This window comes from Tubulanus polymorphus, chromosome 10 (assembly GCF_964204645.1).
Source record: "Tubulanus polymorphus chromosome 10, tnTubPoly1.2, whole genome shotgun sequence".
Classification (NCBI taxonomy): domain Eukaryota; kingdom Metazoa; phylum Nemertea; class Palaeonemertea; order Tubulaniformes; family Tubulanidae; genus Tubulanus; species Tubulanus polymorphus.
In genome coordinates, this window is record NC_134034.1 from 9,846,327 (window position 1) to 9,859,301 (window position 12,975).

The 12,975-nt window shown below is 39.8% G+C and overlaps 1 protein-coding gene across 9 annotated transcripts in view; it reads right to left on the bottom strand.

Annotated features, from left to right (window-relative positions):
• The window catches only part of LOC141911886 (5'-AMP-activated protein kinase subunit gamma-2-like), a 72,864-nt gene that overhangs the window by 18,117 nt on the left and 41,772 nt on the right, over window positions 1-12,975 (bottom strand). For 8 of the 9 annotated variants that reach the window (XR_012620092.1, XM_074802972.1, XM_074802968.1 and 5 more), the window contains 4 exons: window positions 8,936-9,640; window positions 5,481-5,498; window positions 2,268-2,310; window positions 24-106 (listed from right to left, as the gene is read on the bottom strand). Coding sequence is in view for 8 of the 9 variants with exons in the window: in XM_074802972.1 (XP_074659073.1) it covers window positions 24-106; window positions 2,268-2,310; window positions 5,481-5,498; window positions 8,936-9,640 (849 nt within the window). In the remaining variant the exon portion in view is untranslated. The remainder of the gene's footprint in view (window positions 1-23; window positions 107-2,267; window positions 2,311-5,480; window positions 5,499-8,935; window positions 9,641-12,975) is intronic. The other variant, XM_074802971.1, reaches the window with a different exon arrangement.

Genomic DNA, 12,975 nt, shown 5'->3' on the forward strand with positions numbered 1-12,975 from the left:
GTTAGGTCGCGTCATGATCTTACCTTATCAGGATCGCGGTATATGATATAATTCTGTCCGATCTCCCGCGCCCCTAACTGACTCGACTCCAGACTGCGGCTGTGCACTAGAGAGACATAAAACGTCGAATACATTATATTTTCATTAACGAAATCCTAAACCATCATCACCATTGCAACATTCATTAGCATACGTGCCAACGAGTCATCGGTTCCTGGTATCGTAAAAATAGCGAACCAGGAAATAACCGCAGATAAATCGATCAAACAATAGACTCGGTAAACTCTTTCATTCAATTTAGCTTTTTCAAAAAAAAAGAAAAACTTCTGGAGCCAATTCCATAGATCCGTCACCTACTATCTTAATTTTTGAAAATGTCTCATAGAAAATTGAGTCTAAACGTCGCTACTCTCCTAGTTTTGAAAACGTCTGATAAAAATTGAGTCTAAACGTAACTACTCACTCAGTTTTGGAAATGTCGCCTACGATGTCTCGTGCCATAGGGTGGCAAAGTCAAATACTTTCTCTGATCTTTTCATAGTAATGGCATTTTTTCCATCGATTAAAATTTAGGACATTCTGTAGCCTACGGCAACCGAAATAGCTATCGTAATCTGTATAGGCCTATCAGAGATCGTAGGCAATCTTAGAACTATAAATTTTATCTGCGTTATTATCTTTTTTTATCGATACAAAGTTCACCACTGCCGCGATTTGAAAACTATGTCAACATTTTAAAAATCGTGTCAACAAACGGTGCGCCCGACGATAAGAGAGCTAGAGAACCAGTGCGAGGGCGCAAGGTAAAACTCGATAAACGGGTAAGTGTTTTTTATTTAAACACAACTTACAAACATGTTTTGTTTCAAGCGGTAGTAGAGTAGCTCAGTTGAGATAAGGCGTGATGCTGTTGCATCCACTAACAGTGCCAAGTGACAAGTGGGTTCATGTCCTGCTTGCTGCTTACAGTGGACACTTCAATGATCCCATTGTGAGGTTAAATGAACAATCTAATAGGGTAGGCCTAACTTAGTCGTAAACGTAAAGCCAAAACAAACAATCCTCAAATTTGTGATCGCGTTCAAATAACGTAATGTATAACAGGATATTTTAAACCTAGATTTAGATTACCTGATTATGCCGGGCATGAATAAGGACATTAAAACCTAAGTTAATCAGATCACCAAGGGCCTGAATCAGGTTATATATAAACCTAGCTACTAAAGGTTATATGGGTTAAGATTACGTTGGCTGTAAATAAATCAGGAAATATAAATTGTGAAGATAGATCGGCGGAGTTAAAACCGCGCGAACAATTTTAGAAGAATAAATCTGTGGGTTCACTTATCAGTATTCTGAATGATATCGCAAACTGCTGCCATATGAAATTGAAAGTCAGTCAGTGGTCGGGGTGTGGTGTAGTCAGTAACCTGACTGTGGTTTAGTTGGACTGTGGAAGGAATTTTGAAGGCGGAATCTATCATGAATAAAGGTTTCCAGTGGAGAAATAACCAGGCTACAGCCGAGAAAAATAACTGGAAACTAAAATTACGCAAAATATTAGGGTTGGGCCGCGGCAATTTCGCAATTTATTTCATCATCCAAAAATCAGTCAGAGAAATCAGACTGTCTGTGGTTGTCTCACAAATTCAATCCAATACCGGTGCAGACAGACATTTCAAACATTTATCAACGCCATACATACTCAAACCGGTCAGTAAACTATCCGAGTTAGCCTGTACCATGTCCATCTAGTTTAAAAACGCCACAAATTCGCCGGAAAACCACCGAAAACAGGCGAAATAAGCGAAAATTTCGCTATATTTTGAGCTGAATTTGACAGAAATGGAGCTCAAGGTCGCCAGCCTCGTTCTAGGTGGTTTGTTTACTGATGAAGGTGAAGGTCGCCGCCGAGCACATGGCTACTCGTGGGGGCAGAATGTAAACAATAACACAATTCAATTCGCTTTTTATTGCCCCAAATAATTGACGACACGAAAACAATATTTCAAACCGCTTTGAAATTGTATGAAAGCTGGTGTGGAATATAATAGCCTAATAAATACATATTTCAAAATTACAAGGCCATATTTTCTGACAGGCTGTAATGTTTTAACAAATTGTTTTAACAAATTATAACATTCGTTATCTTACTGTATTCAAAGATTACTATGTAAGATATTGTGCTTTCTCGAGAAAATAATGAATTATTATCATCGTTATTATAATTTTTATTATATAACTATCATTATTGCCATAAAACTCACCTAATTGTCTGTGTTGAGTCCTCGGCGAGCTGGATGGGCTGATCTGTCAAAAAGAACCAAGTCAATAAAGTCAATAAAAAGTAATTACCATATGAATACGACAACAGAAACATTCATAATTTATAACGGGGTATAATAAAATAATATCGGTAACTAGCAACTAGGTCAACTTTCAGGGCATGATTTACAAATCATTTTGTTTACTTTGACAAGCTACACGCAGTGGAGCGAAATAAAGGCAGTGTATGTTTGTATATATATATAAGCATGAAATGAATTAATGTCCGTATAGTTTGTTTAAGAAAAATAATTCTAAAATTTTTCAGTTCTTCATCTATTCAGTGCTTTTTAGCGATTCAAATACGGATGGACTCCTCAAATGAATATGTCTCTCAAGGGTCGATTTTGGGGTGGACTAGTCCATCTACTTCATAATTCAGATGTCTCCTCCAAAAAGTCGGGGATATTTTTTTGGGTAAATTTCAAAGGAAAAAGTAAATCCAAATGGGTTATGATAAGGGCCAGAAAAGCCTTTTTGTCCCAATTGTTCTGCAGGAGGGCCACCAGAAGCTAGACACAAATTTTCATGCTTGCAGCCCTCGCATAGGATTGCTGAATATGCCCTTTTCAAATTAAGTTTTGCACATTCCTATATTCAGGTCCATATCCATCAAGGAATCGTAGATCCGCGCTTGACTCACGAGTTGAAATATTGAAAATTAATTAATCTTTAAACTCGAGAGTTTTTATCGAACTCGCAAAACTGCGGAACTGGGTCCAAGTACTATGAATCACTTTGCGCGAGATTGAATAATTTGTAGACAATATTCCAATCGCGATAGGCACAAAAAATTCTCAACAAACAGCCACCAAATTTTGCGAAGAAAGAAATAAAATCATATTTTTTACAATTTTGGAAAGCGTAAAATATGATAATTCAAGCGAAATTTGGCCATTGAAGAAGAAAAATTTGAAAAATTTTAATCTACGCGACCGTAGCATTTCTGTCTCCAAAAAGATTTCAGATATCAGAATTTTTAGTCTACAATCTGCGAGTGGGATTTCACCACCTTACTCATATTTCAAGTGGGGTGATTTTTTAGAATTCTTGAAAAAGAACTAGAATTCTGAAAAATCGCCCATTATTTTTTGCCGAACCAATTGCCAACCTTGAGGGCACTATTCTCTGATTTCATGTCGAATCAAGACCGAGGACCAGTCACACATTCTTCATGGCTTAGATTTAAGACTGGATATAGAACCAAAATGAGCTCGGAATGGAACAATCTAACAACTTAAAACCAGTCTGTGCTCGTTTCGGTTCTGTAGCCAATCTAGCAACTTAAAACCAGTCTAAGCTCATTTTGGTTCCATAGCCAATCTAGCAACTTAAAACCAGTCTAAACTCATTTCAGTTCAATGACCAATCTCACACCTAACAACCAATTTTAAGAGTTTAAGGCCGCCTTTTGAACTTAAGTTTAGTGGTGCGAAAGTGGTCTTAAATCTCAAGACTGGTCCAGCTATAGAACCAACACGGTCTTAGACCGGTCTTAATTCTAAACCTATCACTATCGAACCGGCCGTCGGTTCGTCAGGTTGAATGGAAAAAAAGAAGAAATACTTTTCCGAAGTGTGGAAGCCATCATTACCTCAAACCCTAGAACTACATTCACTAATAAGTCGTTAAATAATCAATATTTCGACACGGTTAATTACCCAGTCCAGGTTATATTTACTGCTTACAGTACAAAACATGAAATACTCTCACGCCAAACATAAACGCATACACTACATATCTAATCAGTTGGCTCAGCGCCAAACGGAATTGATAAATAAATTATGTTGATAAAACGAGAATATGTTTTTAAACCAAACACTACTCGACAGACTAGACACTAAAGAGCGGGCGCGGGTACTCGAGGAGGTAAAACGCACGCCGCTGCTGATAAACCTGTGATAAACCTCTTCAGAGGATTACCACAGTGATTGATGACGGAGTAAAATGTGATTCAAACGCATCCATGAAATTCTCGGGATCCGCTTCATCGACTGGCCGATCCAGGGTTCTTACGAGACCTCTTTAAGACCGTCAAAATTTCCCTATTAGCATAGGGGGCATTTTAAGCAGTCAAGGGCAAAATATTATCACTACAAAAAAAAAAGATTTCAAAACAGTGATTTCTGTAATTGGAAAACTGAGGCACAATTTTGTCGAATTTCTAGAAAATCGTATTTTCCTTTGCGAACGCCCTTTTCTCATGAAATGGCCGTACGACCCTTAGATCTCAGATCGGCGACCCTCAGATCTCGCCAGCAGGTGAATCCGGGCTTCATGGCTATTGAATCATATTAACATCATCGGTGTTATCACCAGCAACGGGTTTTAAAGGGTTAACATATATCAACAGCATGCCTGAAAACCAAGGTAAAACGAAAGTCCGTTCCGTCGGGATATTGCTAGTTATGGGTTATAAGTACGAAAAAAATTAAAAGATCTAATCCACAAGAGCTTGGAATTCAAAGTATGGGAATCTATTCGATATATCCGAGATATTTCGATCGGAAAATGACGCGCGCAATTTTTAATCGCGCGAAATTCTGAAAATCGTTCGCGTCATTTTCTAACGCCTTATCGCGACATCTCGAGTTTTCCACACATCCTCCCTCGGCAGGGATTCGAACCCGATGGCATAACTCAACTCGGCCACGACACAAAACCCTGCCTAGACAATAGACCCGGTGCGCAGCTTAGATGATGTCATTATTAGCCAATCAGATATGACGTTTTATTTGAGCCCAGGTTTTCCATTTATAGTTTATCAGTGAAATCTTCCTCAGCAATTATACAACGAGCAATCTGATTGGTGCAGCAAGTTTTCCTGCGTTTAACCTGTGCATGTACCTGTACACCCGGTCTAGTGCGGCAGGCTGAGTCTAGCAATGGTATCAGGTTTTAATCCCTGCCGAGGAGGGATGGACATTCCAATTTCCGCAAATCATTTTCAACCTTCTCCTTAATCAATAATTCATTAGAAACAGAATTTCCTTATTAACCATATTCAAAAAAAAAAGAAGAAAAGAATCAAGAAACGTAATGAGAAAATGAACTAAAAAGAAAGTAGAATAGATGTAGGGTTTAGTGATATATGATACGATATTAATATTAATCCCTATAAATCTCTCTCCGGATAAGATTATATTGAAACTTACAAAAACATCATCATCACCCTAAAAATACACACAGTTTCAAAATGAAATTTCGATGAAAATAATCATCAAATCTGACGAATCTGGGGTCATATTAACCTCTTCAGCGCGTCTACACCGCAGTGCGGTGCATGGACATTGCTAGTACACCGTATCGTGGTGTATAGGTGTAATTAGTTTCTATATCTTTTGAAAGATGGCAGCACCTTGAAACATAGTGCAATAATGGTAACGATACACCGCACCGCAGTGTAGAGGCACTAAAGCGGCATGCGAGCCTAAAATAGGTAGAAGTATTCTTCCTGGAACATCATCCTAACAGATTGTCATCGTTAACCTTTTCAATGCATCTACACCACAGTGCGGTGTATAAATTTAAAAGTGATGAATTTTTTTAATCTCCATTGAAAGGTGACAACACTGTAGAATAGTAGAGTGATGATACACCGCATAACAGTGTAGACATTCAATAGAGGTATGCCGGTGATACAACGCACTGGGGTGGAATATTTTCGGTGGTATTTCGATCTAAATAATTTAGGGGGGTATGGCAAAAGCCCTACAAGTCTATAGCCACCATCATACGGAGACAAAACTGGCTTGGATCGGCTTGGCCCGTGCTGAATTAGACGGCGCGTTCACATGTAAATCACTCACTCGATACAGAAACGCAATAATTTGACCCACGCTTAAGTTTGGCACGGACCTGGAACGACATATTTGTGGGCAAACAGGCACAGACCCATTTGGCACTCGCCTAATCTTGCACGAGTCGATAAACCTTGTGTGGTCGCAGGTCACAGAGAATACTGAATTTGGGATGTCGGGTGTGTGAGTGTCACATGCAAATCAAATTAAACATCTGTTCTTCTACTGTTTGAACCCCTATCACTATCCCGACAAACCCCTATCCATAAATAACGTTGGAACTTTGCCAGAGCGCTCTCCGTGGGCCGGCTTAATGCGATTATTATCAAATTTATGATGAAATCGAATTCTCGAGAGGGAATCTTACACTCGATGTTTGTAACGGGCTACGAAATGCTAAAGAAATCATAACACGCGATAAACGGCTGCTGTGCGCGCGGGTCGGCGATTGTCTGAAATTAATCGGAAAAGAAATTTAATTCCGCAAAATTGTGTTTCCATGGTTCAATTCAGGGGCTTTCTTTCAAATGCCATATTTTGGGCGTGTACCCGTCCCTGAATCAGACCTTATAGATCACTGTCCCTCGGCTTTCTGATTGAATACCACGCCAAGCGAGATCAATTTCAATCTATCCGATCAATAAATAAAACGATTTTCCATAAAATTTCTAAGCAATATGTAAAATAGGAATAGTCGCCAATTTTAGACCCCTCTCCCTGAGGAGGCGAACCTACATTAAGCCTCAAACCTCAATCGATAAAAAACATCGAACCCTCCCCCTCACGTGGATTACATTTCTGCTCAACTAAATCGGGAAAAATCATTACTATTTAGAATGGGCGTAAAAAATCTTCCGCCCCGTTGCCAAGCAACGCGTAGTCTGCCGCGTTGCGCAGAGATCGCCCGTATTAGGAAAGAAACGCGGCAGGTATCGTTTTTATCGACGAATACATATACAGCGACGTCGGCGGGTATGTGTGCGTTATACCGCTGCCTGATTTCACCGCTGATTCCGTCCAGCTGTCACGCCGACCCTGGCAAGCTACCGATGACAACAGTGTCGTTTACAAATGATCGATTATAATATAAAGGGAACTATATACATACATATATATATATATATATATATATATATATACACACACACACACACAAGAATTTGCATTTCCCCAGTGGGGGCAGTGTCGAGATTTCATGAGGTGCTGCTATTAATAATGAAAGTGAAATATCTAATAAGAATAACTATCTAATAAATACCTAAATCAATCAGAAGGCTAATAGTCAAGGGAAGTAAGATCAGTAATCAACAGTAAGACCCTCAGTAACTTTATATTTCTGTTGAAATAAATCAGGAACCAACAGTAAGACCCTCAGTAACATCTTTCATATTTCTGTTCAAATTTATCATTAATCAACAGTAAGACCCTCAGTAACATCTTTCATATTTCTGTTCAAGGGGGCTAAGCCCTCAGTAACACCTTTGGGTAAGACCCTCAATGATATATTTTGCATTCGTAGAAATGTCACCAGGGCACTGAACCAAAGTGTCGGTAAAAGGGTGAATTTCTTTCCAAGAAATTTTCACTACAATATTAGAGAAATGCTGAAATTAATCAGCAATCAAGGTAGGGAAGGTAACTCACTATAACTCATAACCAACTAGAAATCATTCATTTTTACAATAGGAGGAAAAACTTGTTACAACTTTGAAAAGTATACAACGATAAATCGGGAAAAACTCGAAATCATTCATCAGGGTCTAACACCTGCAGTAAAGGTCACCCTTCCACTGTGTGGCGCTAGTGTTATTAAAGGATAGTGTTATGGTTAGGATAACGTCGTACAAAACAAATAAGGGACGCCTAAACTGTAGTCGCTCCATTCATAGATATTTTCGAGGTGGTGTTGATTTCTCTGAAGTCGTCGTTCTAAAAATAATGACCGTTCTGTTCGGTGCTTGTATTCGTTATTACTCGGTGCGTGTATTCGTTATTACTTGGTGCGTGTATTCGTTATTACCAGGGGTTCCGTTTCGTAGACCGGTGGCGACATCGATCCAGGGTAATTTTCGAGAGACTTTCTCGAGTTGCACCGGTCGATGAAACCAATCCCCGGGAATGATTTCATATCCACACGAACGGGAAACTTCCCCAAATAAACATTTTAAAAAATAGCAACCGGGCCGAAAAGTCAAACCAACTATAGCCGAATGATTTAAGCTCGCTCTAAAATTTAAGCCCATTTACTTTTTAAGAGCAACCTTTAAAGCCTTTTTTTGAAAATCTATTGTGGCAAGTGAAGATCCACCAGGTGTCGCTAGTCTGCAGTAGGATATCAACTATTGCCGTAACAGAGGATTCCTTCGGTGGCAAGTTATAATCCACCAGGTGTCTCTAGTGCGCAGTAGGACATCAACTACTGTGGCAATAGAGGATTCCACCCGGTGGCGGTAATGTACATAAAGCTAACTCAATTGAAAATTGACTAAATGTAGATGGATAATGTTCTATTACTGTAAGGTGTAAGGCACGCCATCTGGTGAGATAGCTAGTATGTCCTACTGTTTTGATGCGCCATCTGGTGGTATATCTAGCAAGTATGTCCTAGTTTCGCCATCTGGCGGGATAGTTGGCGACACAGTCATCGAGAGGCCTGTCGTTCTTCGGACTAGATTAGTTTGACCGTCGGAAACGTTACTGTGGTTGGGGGTGGGGTGTACAACACACTGTGACCTACCAGATACTAAACTACTATACTGAGATACTGATATAAGATATACACACACACACACACACATATTGACACTTACCACTTCACCACTAATTGTATTAGCACGTGGCCGGTGATCGAAGAACTGCGGATTCCGATAACGCGGATCGTATAAAACATGTCCGACGCGTTCACCGGGCGATCGGTGTCCTCCTCCGCCGGGACTGTTACCCTGACTACGCGGGCTATCACCGGCGCTGAATCGCTGGTACAGCTTATCGACCGGCACGCCCATCGGACTGCGCGCGGCTTTACGCGTCGTCGCTGCGGGCGCCGCGCCGTCGACCGTTCGTCCTTCGAGTATCTGGCTCATCGGCGTCGGCGTTTTCGGACTCGTACACGGGAAGTCTAACATTTTATTCGCGCTGGTCGGACTCGGCGAGCTGCCCGCGCTGGTCGCCACGTTGTTCTTCTTGCCCCACGAGCCCGAACGCGGCCTGTGCGAACCGGCGAACTCCGGGCTGTTCATCAAATTATCGTTCTGCAAACTCAGCTTCTTTTTCGCCTTCTGACTACGAAACGAGTCGAACAGATTTTTCACCTTGTTGCCGCTCGGCGACACGATGACCTTCATCGACTCGTCCTGCGACTTGTGGCGCTGGCGATTTTTCGGCCGCACGAGGTTTTTGATGCCGCCCGAATTCGAGCGCGGGCGGTACGCGCCGTCGACGAAGTCCGCCGCCGTGTTATTTGGTTCGCCGGATGTGTCCGATTCCAATAGGGGCATAGCAAAGTGACTTAAATCCTAAAATGTAAAATTTTTTCATTATATACTCGGGTGGGTTTGTCGCCCTCTAATAAGCACCAATACGTAAATAAACCCGGTTTATTTCATTAATCCGTTAAAAACTATCAAACCATTCCCGTGTTCAGGCGATAGTGCTGCGCCCTATCGTCTAAACCTCAAACTACGAAAGTATGACCCGTTAAAATGAAAATCCAATCGCGAAAAATTAAAGGGCACTTTTATTCCTTCCACCCCCCAACTATTCCAACATACACGGAAACTGTTTGATTTTACGCCCGATTTAGCTATATCTACAAATTCCAACGACCATTCCCTGACATTAAAAAAAAAGAAGACATTTCCCAGACCTTTCCCAGATTTCCAGGTATAAGTGGCAACCCTGAAAATTATATACATACATTGATTAAACTACTAGCGCAATCTATTGTCTAAATCTATTACTAATAAACGGCAGGAACAAACACCAAATAAAGGGTTAACTACTGGGTAGATTTCCCTTGGGTAAAGCATCAACTCGAGTATATGTTGGAAATGCATCTCGAATAAGTAATAGTAATACAGGGCTGCCCAAATCATAAACGTGTTATTAGTAACGTATTGAATACAAGAAATGTTCAAATTAATCAGTAATCAACATTAAGACCCTCAGTAACATCTTTCATATTTCTGTTCGAATTAATCAGTAATCAACAGTAACACCCTCGGTAACATCTTTCATATTTCTGTTCAAATTAATCAGTAATCAACAGTAACACTCTCGGTAACATCTTTCATATTTCTGTTCAAATTAATCAGTAATCAACAGTAAGACCCTCAGTAATATTTTTCATATTTCTGTTCAAATTAATCAGTAATCAATAGTACGACCCTCAGTAACATCTTTCATATTTCTGTTCAAATTAATCAGTAATCAACAGTAAGACCCTCAGTAACATCTTTCATATTTCTGTTCAAATTAATCAGTAATCAACAGTAAGACCATCAGTAACATCTTTCATATTTCTGTTCAAATGAATCAGTAATCAACAGTAAGACCCTCAGTAACATCTTTCATATTTCTGTTCAAATTAATCAGTAATCAACAGTAAGACCATCAGTAACATCTTTCATATTTCTGTTCAAATTAATCAGTAATCAACAGTAAAACCCTCAGTAACATCTTTCATATTTCTGTTCATATGAATCAGTAATCAACAGTAAGACCCTCAGTAACATCTTTCATATTTCTGTTCAAATTAATCAGCAATCAACATTAAGACCATCAGTAACATCTTTCATATTTCTGTCCAAATTAATCAGTAATCAACAGTAAGACCATCAGCAACACCTTTCGTATTTCTCTTCATATTAATCAGTAATCAACAGTAAGACCCTCAGCAACACCTTTCATATTTCTGTTCATATTAATCAGTAATCAACAGTAAGACCCTCAGTAACACCTTTCATATTTCTGTTCATATGAATCAGTAATCAACAGTAATATCCTCAGTAACATCTTTCATATTTCTGTTCAAATTAATCAGTAATCAACAGTAAGACCCTCAGTAACATCTTTCATATTTCTGTTCAAATTAATCAGTAATCAACAGTAAGATCCTCAGTAACATCTTTCATATTTCTGTATGCATCAAACAAATCAAATCAGTATTTCTTGTTATGAAATAGTAACAAATACTGAAAACCAGGAACTTGGAAGGCATGGTAATAGTGATTGAATATCTACAGCGCCCTTATCACAGTGATACAATTTTCAACGGCACTTTTCATTAAAATCGGTATTATTACCTTATTACCCCCCCCCCTCGCCTAAAACTCTAACATGTATCAGAGTCATCTCTCACTGGGGAGAAGTAACATATGAGCAGAAGTCATCTATCAGGCCAGGTACCCATTTACTCCTGGGTGGAGAGAGGCAATGAGGATTACTGTCTTGCCCGAGGACACTACGGCAAAGTACCGGGTTCGAACTCGTGACCCGGCTTGCCACAGTCGAACGCTCTAACCACTCGCCCCACACCATTCCCTCGGAGTAAAAGGGTTAATAATCCCATGCAATATGAAATTCATAGAATGCGTGAAACTCGTAATTGCTCGAGATTATTCAAATACGAATGTGACGCTCAATTAGCGTCCGATGTTAGCAGGAACGCGGACGCAGCGCGGATTACTGTTCAAACCCCGGCCCCATTCAGCTCATCAATTCCGATACATAACGAACCATTCTCCCGGCGAGGGCGGAAAAGAATTTAATTGAGGATTTATCGTGGCAGACGCACAAACGGCGACATTAGCCCCGAGGGGGGGGGGGCTTGAGATAATCAACCAAATCCGGACGACGAGTTCCTTGCGCAATTACTCGAAATAAACGGTCAGTTCGTTCGTGAAATAGACTCTCGAGTTCGCGTTTTTCAATAGAGAAAATCTCGCGACTAGAATAAAAACGAATCGGAAATGTTTCCTCGAGTTAACAGTTAATTTCGATGTTTCGACCAGTATCCGAACGTTTCCTGAAGCTAGTAGTCCGATTTCAGCATTTAAACTAGATATCCTGATTAGCCACCTTCAGGAGTACTTATAAGTATTTTAACGAAATGATTGTAATAAAAAGAATCCAGCATTCAACCCAAAAAACTATACCCTAAAAGACATCTTCAAGAACGCTTAGAGTTGTGTAACAAAATTGTGATATTTTACAATGCAGAACAAAGGGACTATCTAAGTATTAAGATATCATACAAACTGGGAATCATATACGGCTTCGCACCATTACGAACTATTTAAAAAAAGTTTATTGCGTACTATAGTCCATTTATGAATGGATGAGACAACATTTTTTGTTTTCCCGTAAAATTTCAGGGCTACTATATGTTTTTAGGGGTGCACACCCCCTAACCCTTTACTTGGATCCGCCCATGGCTATCCGAAGTCGAGTCTGCTGTATCATTTTTCGTAATGACCTATACAGGCGCTGAGTCTTTCGTTCTTGAAACGCACGAAAACCTAATCTTTAATTCTAAAGATCTCTACAATTGTTTCAAAACAATGGCCGTGCAACATTGATGTTACGAATCGTAATAAAAATCTCTCACTTCCATGACAAAAAAAAATCAATCGCAATTTTCCCTCTGGCACTACACAAAAATCAATCCCTATGGAAACGCGTATTAACCCTTTCAGTGCGTCTACACCTCAGTGCGGTGTATGAATCAGTGATGTATTTTGCTAGTACACCGCACTGCGGTATATTGATGTAATTAGTAATTAGTTTTTATCTCTATTGAAAGATGGCAGCACCTGTCAAACATAGTGAAATACTAGTAACTAACGATACA